Source organism: Grammomys surdaster, unplaced genomic scaffold (assembly GCF_004785775.1).
Source record: "Grammomys surdaster isolate TR1022 unplaced genomic scaffold, NIH_TR_1.0 516, whole genome shotgun sequence".
NCBI lineage: Eukaryota > Metazoa > Chordata > Mammalia > Rodentia > Muridae > Grammomys > Grammomys surdaster.
The window spans coordinates 188,037-210,416 of record NW_021604935.1 but is presented as its reverse complement, the minus strand read 5'-3'; the positions used below and the strand labels follow the sequence as shown (position 1 = coordinate 210,416).

The window sequence follows — 22,380 nt, the reverse complement described above, 5'->3', positions numbered from 1 at the left end:
CGGGCCCTTTAAGAGATGATTAGAGCTTGTCCACTGACAAATTAATGTCTACCTATCATTTGGGCAGAAATTCTGTAACTCTGAACTCTTTTCTGCCATTTTCTTGTCACGGGCTTCACTGCAGGTATGAATTCAGGGCTCATTTTCCTCAAAGAACTCCTAGTCCCTTCACACCCTAGAGAGAGTCTCAAGGTCTCTCCTCTGCCCCCTATAGCCACTTTGTTCATTTCTTGCTATATATAATACTGATCGCGCTGGCTTGTGGTTTTCCTTTTACTTAAGTATGCTTCCAATTAGACTCTCAGTTTTTGTTGTTATTGTTTTGGGTTTTTTGTTGTTCTTTGTTTGCTTGGTTGGTTGGTTGGTTGGTTAGGTGGGTTTTGTTTTGTTTTTTGTTTTTCTGGTGTTGGGATAGAACTTAGAGTTTTGTGCATGCTGGGCAAACACTACCACCGAGCTATACCTCCAAACAGACCCAAGATTACTTGGCTTCAATTTGTTATTTCCTCACCATCTGTTACTGTGGCTGGTTTTATTTTGGTTTGGTTTGGTTGTTTTTCAACTAAATTTTATCATACGCTGACAAGTTGACACGAATGAACCTGGAAAACATTATGCTATGGTAATAAACAAGACAATAAAAGCAAGCAAATATAAGCTAATCTCACTTGCCTGAGGGATCTGAAACACCTGAGCTCAGAGCGACAGACAGTGGGTAGGAGTGAGAAAGAAAAACGGGGAGAGGGAACACTTTTATAGTAAGTACCCAATGGCTGGGTTAAAAGACATAATACTATATTAAAACAGGTAAGGTCAACAGACTACAACTGAAGACACACTTTATTGTTTTATGTGAGACTTCAAAAAGTGTTGGCTTTTTCAGAGAAGTAACTTGTGACCCTAAACAATTGGTAAAGAAACAGAAGAAGACAGGCTGTGGCTTGGATAATTCCCTTTCATCTGACTCCGATGAGTGGAGGGTATTTTGATGTTATATACACCCTTCAGATATGCCATAGAGAAAACAGCTAAAGCATGGAGTCACTGAAGTGTGGCATACAGCAACTGTCAACTCTTCACATGGTTTTCCCTGAAAGCAAAGCATGAATGCAGCTAGAAAAGGGAGTGGGTTTTCTTCATTGTTGGTGAAGTCAGTGAGTTCCTTATTCAGTATTCATACATGATCTGCTTAATATTTAATTGTATAATGTGCTATGCTCAATATTATTTAAGCTTCATAAAAGTAATTTAGTGAGAAAAATCTTTCAGGGATACCAGTAATGTTCCGTGTCCGTGGAAACTCCATGAGTGGAACTGCTAACACTCCCCTCACTTGCAAGCACACAGACACACAGACTCACAGACACACACACAGACACACATACATACACACACAAATGCAAGCACACACATATACACATACATATACACACACATATACATACACAGAGACACACACACAAACACAGGCATACACACAGACATACACACACAGACACACAGACACATACAGACACACACAGACACACAGACTCACAGACTCACAGACACAGACACACACAGACACACACAGACACACACACAGACACACACAGACACACACACACAGACATACACACAGAGATACAGACACACACAGAGACACAGACACACACAAACACAGACACACACACAGAGATGTACACACACAGACACACGCACATAGACACACACAGAGATACACACACAGTCACAGACACACACACACAGAGACATACACACACAGATGTACACACACAGACACACGCACATACATACTCACAAACACACACACAGACACATACACAGACACACACACAGACACACACAGACACAGATACACAGACACACACAGATACACACATAGAGACATACACAGAGACACAAACACACACAGACACACACACACAGAGACACACAAACACACAGAGAGATGTACACACAGACATACATACACACAGACACACAGACACACAAACAGACACACAAACACACACACAGTTGTGCACACATAGACACACACATACATATACACAGACACACAGAGACACAAACACACAGACACACACAAACAGACACACACACAAACACACAGACACACACATGCACACACACACTACACTGGCTTTGTCAGTCACGAGTCATCTCATTTCTTCAGCTGCTTACCACCAGCCGGCTCTCTTCCTTGGGAGCTAGTCTCTCCAGGAGTTCACAGGCAAGTTGGTAGCAGAGGATGCTAGACTGACACAGGCTACACTCCGTCGCCTTTTTGTCCTTCTGGCAGCTGTGGGAGCCCCCCCAAGGGGCCTGGAAGACATTGTTTATGATAGAAATAATGTCCTTGGACAAACTGTGCTCTAAACCCATCGTGATGCCGTCATCTTGTAACTCCATCTGAAAGACACAAAAAAGAACATAGAGAAGGAGAGAGGAAGGAAGAAAAGGAAGAAAAGTTCGGTCCTTCGTCCAGCATTGCCTTGCCATGGTACTTGTCAGTAACTAAATTATTTTGAAACAGTATAGGCTTAAAAGTCACGAAGACACACTCCTTTCTAGCATCTGTCTAAAAATAATGTCAATACAAGACAAAGTACGGATTATCCTTAAAATCACGAGACATTAAAGGATATGTTTTAAAACATCACTCTGTGTGATTTTACACATTTAAAACATATTGTCTCACCTACTGTCCAGATCTTGGTTTCTAAGTACTATTCCTGGGAGAAGTGGCTAATCTCAGAGTTGAGAAAACGAGGGTCTGGAAAAATCTCATGCTGTCAGAAATTAAGGAGCTATTTTAAAGGAGTGTGGAAGACTGGGGATGTAGCACAGTGGTAGAGTAAATGCCTCCATATGTGCAAGGCCTGGGGTTCGAGTCCCAGTCCCACAAATGAGAAAGAAAGAGAAAAGTGTGGACATGTTAGAAGAACATAGAGCCAGGCCAGACAATGGTGGCTCATGCCTTTAATTCCACCACTCGGGAAGAAGAGGCTAACAGATCTCTGTAAGTTTGAGGGGCTGCCTGGCCTGCAGAATAAATTAGGAAAGCCAAGGCTACATAAGAATGACCCTGTCTGGGGGCTGGAGAGATGGCTCAGCGATTTAAGAGCACTGACTATTCTCCCAGAAGCCCTGAGTTCAATTCCCAGCAACCACATAGTGGCTCACAACCATTTGTAATGGAATCTGATGCCCTCTCTCTGGTGTGTCAGAAGATAACTACAGTGTACTCCTATACATAAAATAAAATGAATCTTTAAAAAAAAAAAACAGAGAGAGAGAGAGAGAGAGAGAGAGAGAGAGAGAGAGACCCTGTCTCAAAATATAAATAAACAAAAAAGAACCAGAGTCAGCTTAAAGGAGTTCCCACTAGTCAAACATGGAGCAGCCTGAGCATCAGAATAAAATAATCATAGCAGCCAATTATATGAATCTATAGGCACCGGGATGGCCAGGGGACGAACACACAGCAGTAGAGAAGGAACAAGAGTTCCTCTTGTGGGACACTACACAGCAGCAAGTTCAGACAAAATGATAGACTTGAAATACTGTAATTTGTCAGCCCTTGTAATAGTAAGTGATTGAGGCGTGAGCCATCCATCAGTTGGCTCCAACTGAAACCAACTAAAGTCCATAGTTGGGAGTCTGATAAGAAAAGAAATCATGCAGGCTACATACTAATTACAGAGGCTAAAGTGGAGCCCTCCCTTGGCATCTTAAGGAGATGGAACACCAAAATTTGTGGGTGTTCAAGTCTCTTATATGAAATGATACAGGATTTGTATACAGTAGTATCTATAAATGACACGTATATGTACCTCTCCCATGCTGTGAATCATCTGTTATTTGTAACACCTAATACAATAGGACTGTTGTATAAACAGTTGTTACATTGCACGGTTTATGTGAGGAGAAGATAAGTCTGTACATGTTCAGAAAAGATGCAATGATCTTTCCCAACTGTCTGTGTCTTTGGTTGGGGTTGGATCTGCAGGGGCTGAGCCTGGGGGCTTGGGCATGTACAATGCATCATACTTTCTAGTAGAGAAACTGGCAGAGATCACATTAGCCAACTGTATGCCTCCAGTAACTCTATCCTGTGCCTCTTGATATGAGGGGTTTTTTTTAAGTGTTTAATTATGTGTATATACATGCCAGGGGTGGGGCATACAGTGTGAGTACAGGTGTTCCTGGAGCCCACAAGAGGGCGCTGGGACCCCAACAGCTGATTACAACAAGCAGTTATTATCAGGCTAATGTGGGTGCCAGGAGCTGATCAGGTCCTCTGGAAAAGCAGCAAGTGCCCTAAGTGCTGAGCCATCTCTCCAGCCCCTGCCTCTTGACACAATAACTAGAGAAGATAGAATATCACAGTGTGAGCTTCCTGCCCAAAAAGAAATGTATGACTCAAATCAATTCATAAAAAATAAATCTAACTTCGAAATATACTTTACAAAATAACTGGACTAAAAGCTCAAAAAAAAAAAGCAACAAGAAAGGGTATGAAAATGACTGAGGGTCTGTTCTACACAGTGACTGAGGGACTGTTCTACACAGTGACTGAAGGAGTGTTCTACACAGTGACTAAGGGACTGTTCTAGAATAATGACTGAAGGGCTGGTGACACATTTCAGTGATGCAGCACCTGCCTAGTTGTATGAGAAGCCCTAAGAACAATCAGCAGCTTCCCAGGAATGAAAAAGGCACACATCTCAACAAGCACAATGGCGTCTGTCTGTAAAGCCAACACTTCAGAGAATGAGACAGGAGGATTGCTGCAAGTTCAAGGTTACCCTGCTCTACATAATGAGTACTAAGCCAAACAGAGCCATGTAGTTAGATCATGTTTCAGAGAGAGAGAGATACAGACAGACAGACAGACAGACAGACTAGAAACTAGGACAAATAATTACATTAAGTAACCTTGGATTATTCTAAAATCAAAAACAGGTTAGGGGGACTAGAGAGATGGCTTGGTAGTTAAGAGCACTGGCTGCTCTTCCAGAGGACCCAGGTTTAAATCCCAATACAGGGTGGCTCAGAACCATCTGTAACTCCAGTCCCAGGGAATCTAATGCCCCATTTTGGTCTCCATGGGAACCAGGCATGCCCATGGTGCACAAACACACATGCAGGCAAAACTCCTATATACACAAACACACATATACACAAACAAAAACAAACGAACAAATAAAAATTAAAAAAATTAAATTAAGCTAAGTTTATCTTTTCTTTGGCTATAAATATGATGCTTACACTAATTCTAAAATAAAAATTTCCATAAGTTAAATGATGCTTTCTGATTTTGACAACTATATTTTGACAACTGTGGCTACATAAGAAAGTGTAATATAAATATGTACTATAAAGTGTATAGAAATAGGTAATCGCATCTTTACAACTATACACTCTGAAGTGCATAGAGATAGATAACATATTTACAACTTACTCTCAGAACAGGGGTCATAGACATCTGAAAAAATGGAGAGCAGAGTGTTTAAGGATTCTCTGGACTCTACTGGCAACTTTCTGTAAATCCAAAGTAATTTCAAAATTTTAAATTATAAGGACATGTTTCCCTTATCAGAGCCTTTTCAACTTTTAAAGTTCCCTTCAGAAGTCAGTTCATTAAACACACCTAAATTACCCCCATCACAACAAAAGCATGACATGGTCTCCCCAACAAGAGCGTTAACCAGTTCTTTCATCCAATTTATTCAACCAGAACAATATTTCTAAAATTCAGGTCCATTTTCACACATCAACGACACTGCAGATGGTCACAGTCTCGTTTCAGACTCCTTAGGAGATTCCCAAGGAGTTGGCAAAAGTCTTAAGTCATGGTGCTCTTGCCAGTGAGAGCAAAGAGACCCACCCACCCCACCCGACAGGCTCACTCAGCTGGGGTCCCCGTATGCCCCACCTGTGAACTAAAGGAATCTCATGCTTCCGCTACCTGCTTTAGGAGAAGGTCAAACATGAGGATAAAACAATTTAGATTCATGTCATCGTCTTCGCAATCAAAATCAATGGTCCTTCCTCCTGGGTGCCCAAAGTTCTTGAAGGGGCTACGGAACGGACTACGCATGGGGCTCCGGAACGGACTCTGGAAAGGGCTATGAAACGGACTCAACGTATTGTGCTGACCTCGTCGACCAGGGTCAGAGGCGACACTCACCTGGAAGAAAACACAACAGCAAATGCAAAATGACCTCATGATGGTTCCAAAGGCTCTCTAAGTGTCTGAGGCCTCTCTCTGCGGTATCTGAGAACCCCAGGGAAGGCATTTCCTGTTGTGGGACCAGCTTCCCCTGGGTATTTGTACTTGACCTGATATAACCCAACAAAATATGTAAACAAGGTAGGAAACAGCCACATTTTCCTCTTAGCTATCCGGAAATGAGCAACGGAGGTGTCTGCTATCACATCCCATCAGATGCTGACATAATAAACCTCAGTGGCTGGTAGTACCGAAAACAAGATGAAAAGGAGACATTATCAAGTAAAATATTTTAAGCTAACTGCTAGAATTATAAATGTAGATCTAGAATTATAAATGTATATCTCTAGGTTGGAAGGGTTTTAGAATGGCCTCTGGGATGACAATGATCAAACTTCCATGAGAAACGATACAATGGACCTACTGCACTGGCTCTCTCCCGTGTGCCCACCCAAGCCCCTCAACGGGCTTTGCTATTCTGCTCTCCACTGTCTCTCATCTTGGCTCCTTTGTTGCTTGTTATCCAGGTGGGTTCAGTCAATGGCAGGCACCATAAGAACACCAGGGCTGCAGAGGCAAGAGTAGGGACACTTCTTGCCACCTCTGCCTGCTCTGCGGTGCATCTGAAGCCATCACTCTAGGGCCACCTCTGTCAGCCCCCTAGTGGATCCAGCTCAGGGAGGCTGCTAGAGTTCTTTATCCTTCAGCCCTGCAGGGACAGTGGCTTCTGACTGAGCTGTCACTCACTGTGGAAACTTCAGTGTCCTTGGGCTTTTAACAGTATTCATAACTCTGCCCACAGAATTCCCACTGAAACCTCCCCGTGTTACTGTCAGTGATAAAACTCTGTGGTAGAGCCCTCTCTGGCACGTCTGTGTATCATGCTCAACTTCTATCTTATCTCCTAAGGACCATTCTAGTAACCAAGAAGCATCGCAAATATTACAGTTCCAGGTAAGAAAGATCACCCGTTATGAATCAGAATACGTGTTGACAGCGTCACTGTCTTGGATCTAAGGTTAAGCAATTGTAAAACTGAGGATAATGGGTTCTTATAAGTCTGTGATATTGTTCACTGTGAACACTACACAGAATAAAGTATCATACAACCTAAGTTTGTTATACAACTTTTGAGCTGCAAAAGGAAGAAAACAAGGTGGGCCACTGATGCCTATCAGACAGGCAAGCAATGATCCCATGGGCTCCTTAGGGTTTCTGATCCCCAGATGTAAGTGGAAGAGCTATGGGAATGTTCTGGAGACAGGCCTGCCAGGCAGAGCATTGAGATCTTTTACCTCTCAAGAACTGCTCATGGTCTGAGAACATCCCTTCACCTACAGAAACGTCTTCAGGTCATCCATGGGCACGTTATAAAGCCCACCAACCGATTTTACACACTTTTTCACCCACAAAGATGCAATAAAAAGTCCTCTGCTGATTCACAGACTCTGTATCACCTAAAGTCTCCACCAGTTCACTGTGTCTCCCAGAAACATGATAGCAAAAACAACAGCAAGTTTCCCCACTCTTCCTTCAAAGGGAAGGAGCTAAAGAAAATCCCTGGTTACCAGGAGGATACCCTGTGCCCAGAGGAAAAATGTAAGCTAAAGAATTACTCTCTTGTTCTCTCAATGGTAACAGAGGGCAAATTAAATTTAAAAAGAAGAAGGAGGAGGAGGAGGAGGAGGAGGAGGAGGAGGAGGAGGAGGAGGAGGAGGAGGAGGAGGGGGTGGAAGGAGGAGGAAGAGGAGGAGGAGGAGGAAGAGGAGGAGGAAGAAGAAGAAGAAGAAGAAGAAGAAGAAGAAGAAGAAGAAGAAGAAGAAGAAGAAGAAGAAGAAGACGACAAGAACAGTAGCTTACTGATTAGAGGCTACATCAAGTCTATCTTTTGCAAATGCTTTCTTATTTAATATAATTAAAAGATTAATGAAATGGAACACGATATAATCTTCCCAAAGAGATTTCTAATGATGCTTCTTTCAAGGCCAGCCTCCTAGCTGGCAGAGGTTTCCCAAACCTTAACAAGTAGGACAAGAACTGTCATGGCAATAATTACCCTTCGAGACGTGAGGTTCCCTGCCAGTTCATTGGCTCTTGATTTTCTTTGATTTGCCAACTCTTTGACAGAATTAACACCGTCAGAAAACATACTTATCAAGAGTTGCAGTGGGACCGTGATGTCTAACTCCGATAACACCTGAAGGGAAAAGCACATAACACCCCCCACCCAAAAAAAGTAAATTTTCAAACTCAGAAAGCTAATTATAATACGTTCTCTAATGTTGTGACAGTTATGTCATGAAAGTAAGGACATTTCGCATGCACATAGAACACATATGATTTCAATTATTCACACCAAGGAAATCAGTTCCCTTTGAAATTTCCATTTCTCCTCCCCACTGCCCACTAAGCTGTGTCCTTTCCACCATCCTCCTTAATGCCACGCTCCTGTCTATACACACACATGGAACTGTTTCCGTCAGCTAACAGCATCTGTGGTACTGGCTACAGCCCAGTCCTGCTCTGACTGAATGCTGCATGTTGTCTGGCTCTCTGGTACAAGCTCACATCTTCTTGGGACAGATATACCTCACCGCCCGTGAACTTTCTGGAGGTCCATGCTTCCTTTCTTCAAACAGAACAAACCCACTCTCCGCTCCTCTGAGAACTTTCCTCAGGGCTTTCTGCACTCAATCACCACTTTCACTGGGTTTGATTACTTGTTCCATTCCTCCCATTGCCAGTGGCTTGAAGGAAGAAAGACTGAGAAAAGATAGTTTCTAACCTAGTCGTTATCAAGTGGCTTACAAGAGATTTGCAAGTGTTTCCACAGCTAATCATCACGAGTGAGTTTTGAGCCCTCTCTTGTCCGCTCTCTTCAGTGGCTAGGCCAGTACTTTGATACCTTCATTTGCAGCCTCTGCCTTCAGAGCAATGCAGAAGGCCCTGAGTTCGATCCCCAGCACCACAAAAACCAAACTTTTTTTTAAAAAAAGCATCCGTAATCATAATTAGACATTAAATTTGTCCTCATTTTATGAAACTGTCTAAACTTCGTGGTAGGTATTCAATTTCACTTTTTTTTTTTAAACTGAGCATTCACTAAATAAAATGTGTGTCTAAATGCTAGGAGGAAAGGCTGGGGCGGGGGAGGGCTGTAAAGTTAAAAATAGGATGTGGTCCCTGAACGTGAGGGGTTTGTAAGCAGAAGGAAAACTAAAACAAACAAACAAACAAAAAATACAGAAAAAAAGAAAAAAACAAAATAAAACAAAAATCTATTTAAGAGAAACTGTCAGATGCTACAGGGTGGCATGAGGATCTGGGGGTACCGAGAAAACTTGAGGAGAGGTCATTTGTGAGGCAGGCTTTAGAAGACTGAGCTTGTCCTCACTGATGGTGACAAAAGAGAAGGTCATCCCAGGCGGAGGGGACCCCATGAACCACTCTGTCCATGAGTAACTCTCATTTTCCCCAAGTAAAGGTGATTTCTCTGAGCCCAGGTCAAATGCAAGGCCCAAGGCCCTCTGAATTCGGTATTGTTACCAAACACATTTATATCCACTCACTACCCCTACTGCTGCACGTATCTGAAATCTAACCACTTATCTCCACGCGTGTGACATTAGTCTGCAGCAAACTTTCACAAGCAAAAAGCTTTGGGAGTCTCTGCAAAAACTCCCCCCTCCCTTCTCCTAGGTGCCTGAAGATTGGTGACTAGAGGACAGGTCAAAACAGTGGCATCGGTCACTTACGTGAAGCCAGAGTAGCGCCTGCTCCTGCACAGTGGAAGGATAGCCTGTAAACCGACAGCTAATAAAGCCAAACATCTCTTCCATTGAAAACGGCAGGGGACACAGCTCTATGTCAAACATTTTGCTGGAAAGCAGAGCAACAGAAGTTAAGTGACCAATGGGCACACACCAAAGACTACTGGTGACACCAAAGTATTTCTAACTATGACCTCAGAGAGCTAAGGCCTTTAGATCAGTTACCTTGTGTTCTCACCGGGCACTTGAGTGTTTTGTTACTTTAAGAGGAGAGTGTCCATCATTAAATAGAAATGATTGTAGAGTTGTAAAAACATTAATATTCATCCCATCTGAGGCTTAATGGAAGGAACCACTCCAGCATCTAAAGACATTTCCTGTTATGCTTTCCCAACATTCCCCATCAACCACACTTGAAAATAAACCAAGCGAAGGCTATACATTTATTACTCCATGAGAACAAGTCCTTTTCTGAATAGATTCGAACCATCTTAGCTCAGTTTCTGGCAGCGGCTCATCTGAACACTTCGCCTTGCTCTACAGGATGGTTAGCATAAAAATTATATAAGATGCTTTGCAGAGTGCCTGGCTGGCAGTACATGTCCATGAGTCTTAGATATCACTACAACTAGTGACTTCATTAAACTACTTACCCACCTTAATACTTCCCTGAATTCCTTTAACTGGTTATCAGGGACTTCTGTCCGGATGGCTTCCAGCCACTCAGGCATAATGCACTCCCACACAGACTGGCTGATGACGTTGTAAGGGATCAGGCAGAGGATCCTGTTGAGACCTTCCTTTAACTGAGTCACTGTGCTACAGGACTTGTCCCAGTATCCACCAACCTGACAAGGGCAAAAGAACAAGTCATACTGCTTACAGCTATATTCAAGGACTTCATAGACGGAAACAGACCTACTACAAGACTGAGTCACAGATGTATGAGAATCAAAGTCACCAATATGACCCATCAGTGAACACAGAAGTACCTCTGTGGGAAGATATTGAGTCCTTTCTGGAAATGCCCAGTAGTGATACAGCTGGGTCATATGGTAAATCTATTTCTAGCTTTTGAGAAACCTCCAGACAGAATTCCAAAGAGGCTGCATTAACTCCCAATCCCACCAACAGAACACAAGGGCCCCCTCCCCCACATCCATGGCAGCATTTGTTGTCGTTCCTGATGATAGCCATTCTGACTGGTGTGAGACTGAACTGGGGGAGAGGGGATCGAGAGAGTTGTGGGTTAGAGGTAAGGTTTCTCCGTATAGCTCTGGCTGTCTTGGGACTTGCTCTATAGACCAGACTGGCCTTGAACTCACAAAGAAACACCTGTCTTGAGTGCTGAAATTAAGGGCATGTGCCATCACCACCAATTCTTAAAAAGGTTTGAATCCGCATTTCCATAATGACTGAGGTTGTTAAATACTTTTAAAAGTGTTTGCTGGCCATTTGTGTTTCTTTTTTGGAGAACTTTTCGCTAAGCTCCATAATAAAAAGAAAACAGAGTTACAGGAAGGTACGAACTGGATCTGAAGTATTCTGGAATGGACTTCTGAAGCCTGTGTGAGTTGTAATTCCAAAGCTCTAGTCCTACTGTGATGAGCAACAATGAAAACTACTCTTTCCAAAGCTGGATTAGTATGCTATTGCTCCTGTCTGCAGAGAGGCATGCTTCCTCCTGCCACTCACTGTACTGCAGACTTTCCTTTATGGACAGCACAGTGGTACAGAATGCCATTTTTCTCAATTCCTCATATTCTACCATGACCATTAAAAAAAAAGGCATTCTAATGTAGTTAAATCCATGAATAAAAAAAGATGCATTTGAAGGGGTCAGGGGTATAATTCAGCAATCGAGCCCTTGGCTAGCACGCATGATGTTTTAGGTTCAATCCTCAACACCAGAAAAAGAAAAAAACGATCTTTAAAAAAATAATTAATACAGCTTATTAATTTATAAGTTTCAGTTGTTTTAAGCCTGGCATTAAAGATTTTATTGAATTATAAATTTCTTGTTTATTTAGAGACTCAGTTGTGTCTTGTAATCTTTTTCTGGAAACTGTCTTATGAAAGGATGTCTCTGCTGAAGCAGACACGTGGGTGGATGTTTTGCTGAGAACAGATTTTTTTTTTTTCTGGAAGCTGCCTGGAAAAGGGGCATGTGACGTTTTGCTAGAGCAGACCATTGAGAGAAGACATGATGTTTGGAAAGGGTATAAATATAACCCAACAGGCAGTGGACAATGCAGTGTGGCATTGGTTCACCTTGCCACCCATGTTGGTCTTCCTTCGGTACTGACGCTGGTCTTTACTGACAACACTGGCATTGGTTCGCCTTGTCTTCTTTGGTGATCATTTGCTATGACTTTGTAGAGAGAAACACATCAAAGAACTTCTGATGGTGTTCCAGCAGCTTCTTGCTGCTTCTTCTCGCTCAGGCCTATTGGCAGACCCTCATGGTTTCTCGTGGATTGAACCGGTGGTTGCTGGAATGGTGCTTGCACTGCTCTTGCTGGTTCATGGTGTTTTCGGGTAGATGGAGCTACCACTGCTGATTCGTATGAACTGAACTGCTCGTACCCTAACAATGCAGATAGGATTTGCACTAGAGAACTATTTCTAAACAGGTCCACATCCTCCTTTTTTTTGCCCTATTAATTTTTCCATTCCACTGCCTCTGGTAAGTGATGGGCCTTATTAAAGTAGGTTTTGAAAAATATAAGCCTATATTCTATATTCTACTTACTAGAATAAAATTAATAAAGAGTTGACTTGTAACATAAAGTGTGGAAACCTTTTTCTTTTTAAATTTTTATTTCTTTAGTAGAGGATCAATAAACAGTTGCATTAAGAGAGAGCTCTGGGAAGGATACATATATTTTCTCACCAAGGAATCCTTACTCTGCCCATCTCTGTAACATGTCTTCAGGTGAATCAACCCCCCAACCCCCATTCTTTTGAACAAGATGCAACTGCCACTTTGCCAATTTTGTCATTAGTTACTGTTTCTAACTTTTCCTTTGTGTATAATGTGTGAACATGAAAGCCTGTATGGTTTGTACAGGTGTATATAGTGTGCATCCCAGAGGAGGATGTCAGGCACCCTTCTCTGCCTTACTCCTTAGATGGGGTCTCTCACTGAACCTGGTGCAAGGATGTTGGCCAGAGAACCCTAGACATCTCTTGTATCCCCTGCCCAGACCCAGTACTGGGATGACATGTGGCAGACATGGCCACATGCAGCTTTTCGTGTGGGCTCTAGTGATTTGAACTTAGATATTCATGCTTGTGTGGCAGAAACTCTTACCACTTAGCCATCCATGATCTGTCTCTAAGTTGTCGTCTCCCACCCTCCTGGCCTAGCATCAACAGAGAACAAAATTCATTTGTCCAGATTCTTATAAGGTTGGGTAGTCTTAGGCTGAGGAGATGACTCAGCAGATAAAGGTGTCTGCTGCCATGCCTAATGACCTGAGTTCCATCTCCCAGACCAACATGGTAAAAAGAGGAGAGAATGGACTACAACCAGCTGCCCTTGGACTTCCACACGTATGCCAGGGCATGCACATCCCTCCCCCACCGTGCAATAAACAAATGATTTTTTTTTTTTTTTTTAGTTTTGGGTAGTATTGCCCCCAAGGCTTGCACACTGAAGCTGGATGACTTAAACTTCAAAGGGCTCACCCACAGCTGTTCAAGCCCCTCAGGTAATTCACCAAATACCCACGACATTCATGATGCCTATGGGAAACCAGAGTCGCTGTGATCTTTACTTCACTAACGTCTAGAAATCTCCACTCCAGGCTCCTCAGCCTCAGAAACAAGATCTGTGATCTACCCAACCATGGATCTCTGCTCTATTTCCTCAGGCTCATTCTTTCCACTTTGCGAGCTCCTTATTTCGAAAGTTCTGATGGAAGCACCTCTGCACACAGTCCTCCTGGCATCTTTGTTACAGGTAAAATTTCAACAGAGATCATAGAGAAAGAGATATGGAAAGACACTCAAATTCCAGATTGCTAAGAAACCATTTTAACTTAAAAATGCTTGGGCTAAAACAAAACACAAACAAACAAACAAAAACCAAAGTGTGTCTGAACTTGTCATCTCTGCCTAAAGCAGATGAACTTGAAAATGCAGATCTGTTTACCACTCCAGAAAGAGTGTACGGAGACACTCTGGAGAATCCACCCATTGTACAGAAAGTCACTTCTTGTTCTTAGCTTCAAAAACCCAAAGCCATGCTGAGCTTGGTATGGAAACCTTAAGTCTCTAACTGTTCCGGGAGTAATTCATCATCCTTTGTTATTCTCATCAATAAACCTTCTGTTCTAATTAATTTATCATTGGCTACCTTGTCGGACCCACTTTGGGAAAGGAGAGGTTTTACTAACGACATAACTTCTCATCCCTCAGAATCATATCAGACTGGTCTTCTACCACTCTAAGAAAAATAACAGGAAGCATGCAAACGCTTCCTGTTCCAGCAACTCAAAACTGCCCAGCATGTAAAGATGAAATTTTATGAAGGAGTCAGTAGGTGGCACCAAAGAAAAGAGGCCCATCTCCTAGCTCCGTAACTGCTCAGTTTCTGAATCCTGGAGTCACAGACATTCCTGCCTATGGTCTGTAGTCTGATTTATCCTCAAATATCTCATATTAGCCCAGTTTTAAACTGAAAATTGCCTCAATGTCTTTTTAAAAGAAAAAAAAATACAAATAAAAATAAAACCTAGAAAATACTTTGGGAAAAAAAAATCATGTATTACTGCCCAAACCTGATTCTGAGCCTCCACCTTTCTAAATTAGACACGAATGATATTGTGTAATGAAGAAATACAGTGTCTTTCCAGCTGGGCACCTACAACTAGGGATCCACTAGGTAGCAAGAGGAGAGGCGTAGAGGAATCTGTCCTCCAACACACGGAGAAAGGATTCTGGCAGTTCTAGGAAGCAGGGTTGGCATTTTAAATCACACAGTATAGACTTCGACCGTTACTGGAGTCTTCCATGAGATGCTTCAATGAGATGCAGCCAGAGTGAACAGGGATTCCCAACTAATCAGGTCTGGCCACTCATCCCAAAGTAATGGTTGAAGACAAGAAAGGAATTTGGTATTCAGGATGACAAGGAGGGTGAAGCCTCTCCTCCAGAATACTGGGAAGGCAAAGAGGGAGGAGCCTCTCTTCCAGACACTGGCAAACTTGGAAATTTTTGTTTGTTTGTTTTTGTTTTTGTTTTTCGAGACAGGGTTTCTCTGTATAGCCCGGGCTGTCCTGGAACTCACTCTGTAGACCAGGCTGGCCTCGAACTCAGAAATCCACCTGCCTCTGCCTCCCAAGTGCTGGGATTAAAGGCGTGCGCCACCACCACCCGGCTCAGTGTGTTCTTCGTGTTGAGGAATTTGCTCCAAAAGAGGGAGAGGGAGGCAATCAGGAGACAGTTTCCATTAGCTCACAGGCTGTGTATCCAACAGACCTATGGTGCTGGAAGTGGGGTGACCTGTTCCCCGTGAGATGCCTGTCCTGATTGAGGCGTGAGCAGTCTGTCTTCTTGCAGGGTGACCTCCTGCAAAGCCTGGGTGTTCTTGGAAGGTGTGCAGTGATGACTGAAGACTTCAAGGAGCCATTACAAAGGTCGGAAAACAGGACACCTTAAAAATGGGTGGTTGACCACCTGTAAAACTACCTTTGAGCTGCTTTAATCTTAGTGTCCTTACCCTTGCAGGGGTCTAAGTAATTATAACAACCCACCTATAGGCACAGTTGATCAAGAAGGATCTGACCCAAAGAAGACCTGTAGGAAGTGAACCTACAGATGCCAGGCTTTATCCTGCTTTTAGAGACCCACTGGACATGTGCAAGCCCAAGTGAAGATCCATTGTTTTTAGTAAGAAGTGATCTTTGAGCCCTTGCCACTCTGCCATAATCTAGAAGGGCACATGAAGCCACAGAAATGCCCCTCATTGGCTGCAAGCCAGAAAAGAACTGAATCCCCAGACCACATAGAAACAATTTTTTTCTTTCTTAATAAGAACAAGCAACACTAAGAATGAACACATAAGTTATTACAGACACCTTATAATCCAGTCATGCCATTCTTCCCTACTCCAAACCAAAGCCAAAACAGCATATCACCAATGACGAGGGCATCACACTAACGTAACCATCCTTGGTTTTTGTTTGCTTGGATTTGGATTTTTCATTCTTGAGACAAAGTATTGCATAGTCATACTGACTGGTCTGATACTCAGTGTATAGTCTAAACTACCATAGACCTCACAGCAATCCTCCTGCCTCTGCCTTCTAAATTCTGGGATTATAGGTGTATGCCACCACATCCGAGTAAACTGTCTTTGGCTGTTGACACAGAGAAAAGGATGGTCAAGGGTGGCATTGTCCCCAATCCCTCTCCCACAACAAGGCCCAGATAGGTGACCTTTACTTACCCTGGCAAATTCCATGGGTTTGGGAAGAAGGCACATGACCATGACGTCAAATCGGACATCACATACTGTCTTCAACCACTTGGTGACAAACTGGGGCTTCAGCTTTTCCACCAAGCTTCCAACTTCATCATCCATCATGTATGCCGTGGAGTGAAACCACTGAAATACCATTGCCACCAGCCGGGCCAGGCTCTCTGTGGGCGTGTTCTCGCTGGGTGTGCAGAGGCTCACCTGGGGTAGCAGAACAGACCTCGTTCAGGCTCCACCCAGCGTTACAAAGTTATGACAAGTATATTTAAAGAGAAAAAAAGAGGGAGGGACACCAGATGACCCATTCAAAACCAGTGATGTTACAAACTGTTACCATCTATCCAGAACTATGGTCCTCTCTAAAGGCATGCATGGATTGCCACAGGATCATCCTCTAAGTATCTAATAATCATTGGCCTCCTATTGTAACTCCGTTATATAATCTGAACTAGAAAAATTGTTCCCAAAGTATTAAGTGGATAAAGTGATATTTCCTTAATATCTTCAATTTGAAAAAAGTCTTCATGCAATATTTCAGTTCTCAAAAGATCTGATTCAGGTAAAAATTTTGCATCGGTAATAACTCTAACACCCAAGTGCTCCTCCCAACTCACCCTGTCAGAAGGAATTTTTTAAACAATATTTACCCGTTCTGAAACAATAGTTTATTGAGCACTTGGCAGGGTCCGAAAAATACAAAATTAATTAATTAACTAGTTAATTAATTAAAGCATTCTCCCTGCCTTCAAAGAGTTCCCAAAAATAGGAGTCACTGTGTTCCTGTATAATAAATCCTTGGAAGCAAGACATGTGAAACCAACAATTAATTCCCAATTTGGTAGTCTTTCTTCCCCCCCCCCCAAGAAACTGTGTGCAAGCATAGAAGAGAGAGATTGCTATGGAGATATAATCCTTGTCTCTAGCAAGCAAGAAAAAAATAAAACCAGCCTGCATCTCTGCAGAACCGGCTCATTCAGCTGGGACTTGCAGTACCTGGTCTCCACTGGATGAGTTACAGAGTCGACTCAAATCAGTGTAACTACTCACTCCCCAGTAGTCTGACTATAGTTCCTATATGTATGCATAGGTATATACGTATACCATAGACCCTCTTAATGATACAAAAGGTTCCTTATGTACATAAATGATAAGACGTAAATCTCCTGTGCCTCATATTAAATCTAATACTTGACAGGCGGCACTAGAAGCTCTCCCATTGCGTCTTGTGAGGGAGGTGAGCTTCAGTGAGGCAAGGCCTTGTCACTGTGGCTCTCGCTGCCTGCTTGTTTGTTAAAATCAAATGGGCGGTGGGGAAGAGCACTGACAATTATAAAATCAAAAATACCGATTCACCCTGAAAGACCTAAAAGATGTTCTGCATCTTCAAGTAGCACTTATTCTGCCAATATTCAATTGTTTACATAAAAACCAACAGGCATATCCATCTCATTATATTAGCTTCCTTCATCTTTAATAAGTGATAAAATTATACGTGTACCAAAAACTGGTTGCAAAAATAAATTTCTTTATAATTAAAAAAGAAAAGTTCCCAGGATTCTGGAGACAAATATGGACATTGTAACTTTCTAAAGGCATTCTTGGATAACATAACAAGCAACCCAGGGCTGAGAGCTGCTACCCCAGGGTATACCACCCATGTCTTCACTATTTGCTGTCTCCTTTGAAAAGAGCAGGAGCAATCCCTGATCAGATACAATGCAGGGATGAGGAGGAGGAAAGCAGAGAGTGGCTGGCATCTTTTCCTTACTAAGAACCATATTCCGAATTGACTGAGCAGCCTCTGATCGTGCTTGTCGTCGTCTTTGTTATCAAAGTCAGTGTTGTCCAGGGAGTGGTGAGAGGAAGAGAGGCCCAGCTGCCGCCGTCGGTTCAACTCGTGCTCCCTCTGCTCGGCGTGGAACTCCGCTTCTTTCAACAAGCTTCCGAGAAAGAGGCGGACAGGTAAGAAGATGCAAACATGCATCACGGCCTATTTGAAATGACTGATTGCCTCATGAGCGCTCGAGCACTGGGGTCACCCTCCTCTGAGTCCCTGTCATTTACCCAGAAACCCTAGTTTTGTTTTCTTACTATTTCCCCCATCTCAAAGATAAGCCAAGTGTCTCCTTCCTCCAATCAGTCACAAGCAGGTTGATGTGACCACTCCACACAAGGCAAGACAGGTCATTTGCACCCAACTGGAAGAAGAGTGGGTATCAAGGGTTCAAGGCTCTGGAAGCAAGGGCGGAACACCTCTCCAAACTTAAGCAAGGAGCAGATTAAAGAGTAATAATAACAGTGTTTGGCAAGGGGTTAGCAAGAGCGAGTGGCTTCCTCAGCACGGTGAGCTTTGCAAACGGATACTCACGCTTTCAAAAGCAATTAGGTAACACATCGTGAAAATATTTAAACCCTTTAACCAGCTAACTGACCTCTGATACTAACTAGAAAGAGCCCTGTGCACAAAATATCAAAAAGTTGTTTATAAAATATAAAAAAAAATGAAAGCCATGTAAAAAGACGATGACAGGGAAAAACAAAGGATTACTCTGTGTGTGTGCATGCGTACATGCTTGCGTGTGTGTGTGTGTGTGTGTGTGTGTGTGTGTGATGGTGTGTGGTATATACATGTAACTTGGGGATATGGGTATATATCCTTGTGTGTGTACCTACAAAGGCCAGAGAAGGACACTGGGTGCCCATCGCTCTCTGATTTATTCTATTTAGTGAATATCCTGTTGAACTGGAAGCCCACTATGCTTAGGCCGACATGCCCCACACTGTGGGGATCTGCCTGTCTCGGTTCCCCAGTGATGTCATTACAGACCTATGTGCTCATGACCAGTCTTTTACAATGGGTTCTGGGATTCAGACTCAGGTCCTCACGCTCTTACCCACTGAGCCGTCTCCCCAGCCCACTCGTGGATTTCGCATATGGACTCGGAAGTGACAAATATAAAACTTCAGCACAACGTGCAAAGAGCAGATTGGATATTAGCTCCGAACCACAGATCCACTTTAACTGTGGCCATATAACTAAAACACACATTGAAAACAACCAGGGAGTGCACAGAACTGCACAGCGCCATTTTCATCTTTGTTTCCTGTATGCTATTCAGAAATCATCGTAATTCCATTATGGTTTGTCACCGGTGTAAGAGAAAGAGAAAAGACAAAGTCTCCTTAAAAACTGTATATTTAGGTATTGTTTAATTTTTAATGATCTTATGACTTTGGATAGCATCTGAAAAGAGCATATCTAGAGACTGTGGTGTGAAATGTTGCCTTCTCCTGGTAGACGGGTCATCTAAATTCCTCAACTTTGATGTTCACCTCAGCTCTGCTGCTACCTGGCTCCCTGCACCTCTGTACTGACAGGCATGCGTATGGGCTCTGCAGCCCTCCTCCTGGATAATACTGCCATGCTCCAGCCTCCACTTCACTACCCTAACACCCCACCACCTTAACACCAGCTTCCTCTGCCTCCTCTGTCTGCTGCTAGCCTGCATTCACCAAAGCCTACCGCAATTAAAGGTTTCCTTTCTTTTAGTCCCTGCTTAGGTAACTGAAGGGCACTTGTGTCTCCCAAGTACCTAGCACAAGGCCTTGCACATGATTGTTATCCAATCAAAAGAGTTATTGCATTCATACGCTTTATTAAAACATCATCCCGGCACGACTGCAGAGAACGTGAGAAGCTGGAGTGGATCTGCTCTCTCGGCACGCACACAAGTAGAGCTCAAAGCCACACAAGGGAAGCCATGGTTACCTGATCACTGCCTCCACAGCGCAAACCAGCTCCTCTGCCCCACACTCCCGGGTGTTGATGGGGGGTGGAGAGGTCTGGTAGAGGTGGGTCTCTGCAGTGGCCCCCACCTCGTTACTGTGATGGTTTGAGTGGCACCTTTTGCAGTACCGAACAGGCCTGTTTCCGTGGCGACCGCAGCACCCTGCGGAAAAGCAGGTGACCACTGCCCTTCTGACATGGGAGCTGCAGTTCTGGAAGCAGAGAAAGCAAAGCCAATTAAAGCTGGCTTCTGAGTCAGAGCTGGATCAAAACCTGAAGCAAATAGAACCTCAAGAGGCCACAGGAAGTGACCAGGTTTCCAAAACACAAGGTGTTGTCTAGTCACTCAGAGGTGTTTTAGTCTGGTGGAAAGGGTAGGTATGGTCTAGAAAGCAATGGAACTGCATTAGGAAGCTGGATTGATTGAATTTAATGCTTAAGATTTTTCTCAACAGAAATGAAGAATAAAAACATAGAACCGTGAAGCAGAGAAAGCACGCCACAGCACCCCAGAGTCAGGAAGGAAAATTTTCAACTTCCAGCACAAGTCTTTTAAAAGTTAGTTTATCTGCCACTTCACAGAGTAAATTTTCCTTGCAGCTCACCTGTCCTTGGCATTCAAGGACGGGCAGAGGTTACGCTACGCTGGGCTGATGGCTCTGTAGCGGGGCCTTCTCCATTCTCGCCCCTCCAAAGGCTTCACAAGTATACGAATCAAGCACCACAAGGACACACCAAAGCACAGCTAGACCTAGTCACAGAACTGGCCACAACACCAACCACAGCAGTGGGAGCAGCAGACGGAGCCATGGGAAGGAGGACAGCTGTGCAATAGAAAGAGATGCCTTTTCATTTCAGGGGGGAGGGAGGATATCGTCAGCGCTGCTCTGACAAGAGGCAGGGAAGTAAGGTGGCCTCCATGTGGAGTGATCTGAGGAGCTTCCAGGGGTCAGGGAGCACCCTGACATCATCAGACAAAACCCAAGAGCTTGACAGATATGATCAACTCAAGGACAAATAATACCCTGGGCTTTTATCAACTCAGAGTTTGTGAAGAGTGGGGAACACTCCTGACAGAAACCCCAGGGGAGTCAGGAGGAAGGCTGCAAACATAAACCCTCTATCAACTTGTCAGCGATGTCAGTGGGAACTACTAGTTCACTTCTTCAGGTGCGAGGCTACCGACTGTGGATGCTAGCATTAGAAAAATCTCATTTTCTTAACACGACTCAGGGCAACAACATGGAGATATTTCAGACTCTGCGCTTACCACAGTCACAGCTTTCCCAACAGACTGCAGCTGTGTGTTTATGGTCATAGAGTTTAAAATATTTATAATATGTTCCTACTAATCTCTTAAATAAGCTGTTGAGATGTCTTGTGATTCTTCTACTGAGACTCCTTGTGGTTGTCCTCTGTTTTGGCATCTGAGTCAGCACTGACTTTTCCCTGTGTATGAATGCCGTCGAGCACTGTGCCCGGAGCAGAACAGCCCTCACCCTCCACAGAAGAGCTGTGACCTCTGAATGAGATTCTCAAGACCAGGCCTGTTGACTGTTGACATTTCTTCATGGAAGGATGGATGTAGAAGGTCACTAGACATTTATCTGAGATTCTAGCCTCTCCTTCCTGAACTTCCAGTCAGCTCTAGGCAACTCTGCCCTAGTTGCACATGGCTTTATGATCTCAGAAAATGACAGAGTATAGAAAGCAGCGTATTAACTGAAGAGGGGAGTCCATCTATAGGGACGTTGTCGTTCATGCCGGGGTTAGACTTTCTGGTGGTACAGCTGCTTTACAGTCACCCAAAGTCCTTAAAGTGATCTCTCATGCATCTCTATACATAAGGTTTTGGATTTTGATGGAATAATAGTAGTTTGGTCTGTAGTAGGTGCTCTGTCTGGAGAGAGGAGACATCTGTGTATCCCTGGGGAAGGTTCACACAATGACCTTTCTCTTTCAGATGCTGGATTCCACTTATGTATATTCTTACTAGTGTAGAATTTCTCCTGCTTGCCCTCCAGTCAACATGGTTCTACGGGCAGGGCAGTACTGCTCAACATATATGCTTAGTGGCCTTTCTCCCCCTATAGCTGCTGCT

At 43.5% G+C, this 22,380-nt stretch overlaps 1 protein-coding gene across 3 annotated transcripts in view; it reads right to left on the bottom strand.

Moving 5' to 3' along the window:
- The window catches only part of Unc79 (unc-79 homolog, NALCN channel complex subunit), a 233,189-nt gene that overhangs the window by 99,866 nt on the left and 110,943 nt on the right, over positions 1-22,380 (bottom strand). For all 3 annotated transcript variants that reach the window (XM_028781705.1, XM_028781702.1, XM_028781703.1), the window contains exons 12-19: positions 20,262-20,491; positions 18,261-18,432; positions 16,463-16,693; positions 10,666-10,856; positions 9,994-10,117; positions 8,295-8,435; positions 5,975-6,196; positions 2,185-2,412 (exon numbers count right to left, since the gene is read on the bottom strand). In XM_028781705.1, coding sequence (XP_028637538.1) covers positions 2,185-2,412; positions 5,975-6,196; positions 8,295-8,435; positions 9,994-10,117; positions 10,666-10,856; positions 16,463-16,693; positions 18,261-18,432; positions 20,262-20,491 — 1,539 coding nt within the window. The remainder of the gene's footprint in view (positions 1-2,184; positions 2,413-5,974; positions 6,197-8,294; positions 8,436-9,993; positions 10,118-10,665; positions 10,857-16,462; positions 16,694-18,260; positions 18,433-20,261; positions 20,492-22,380) is intronic.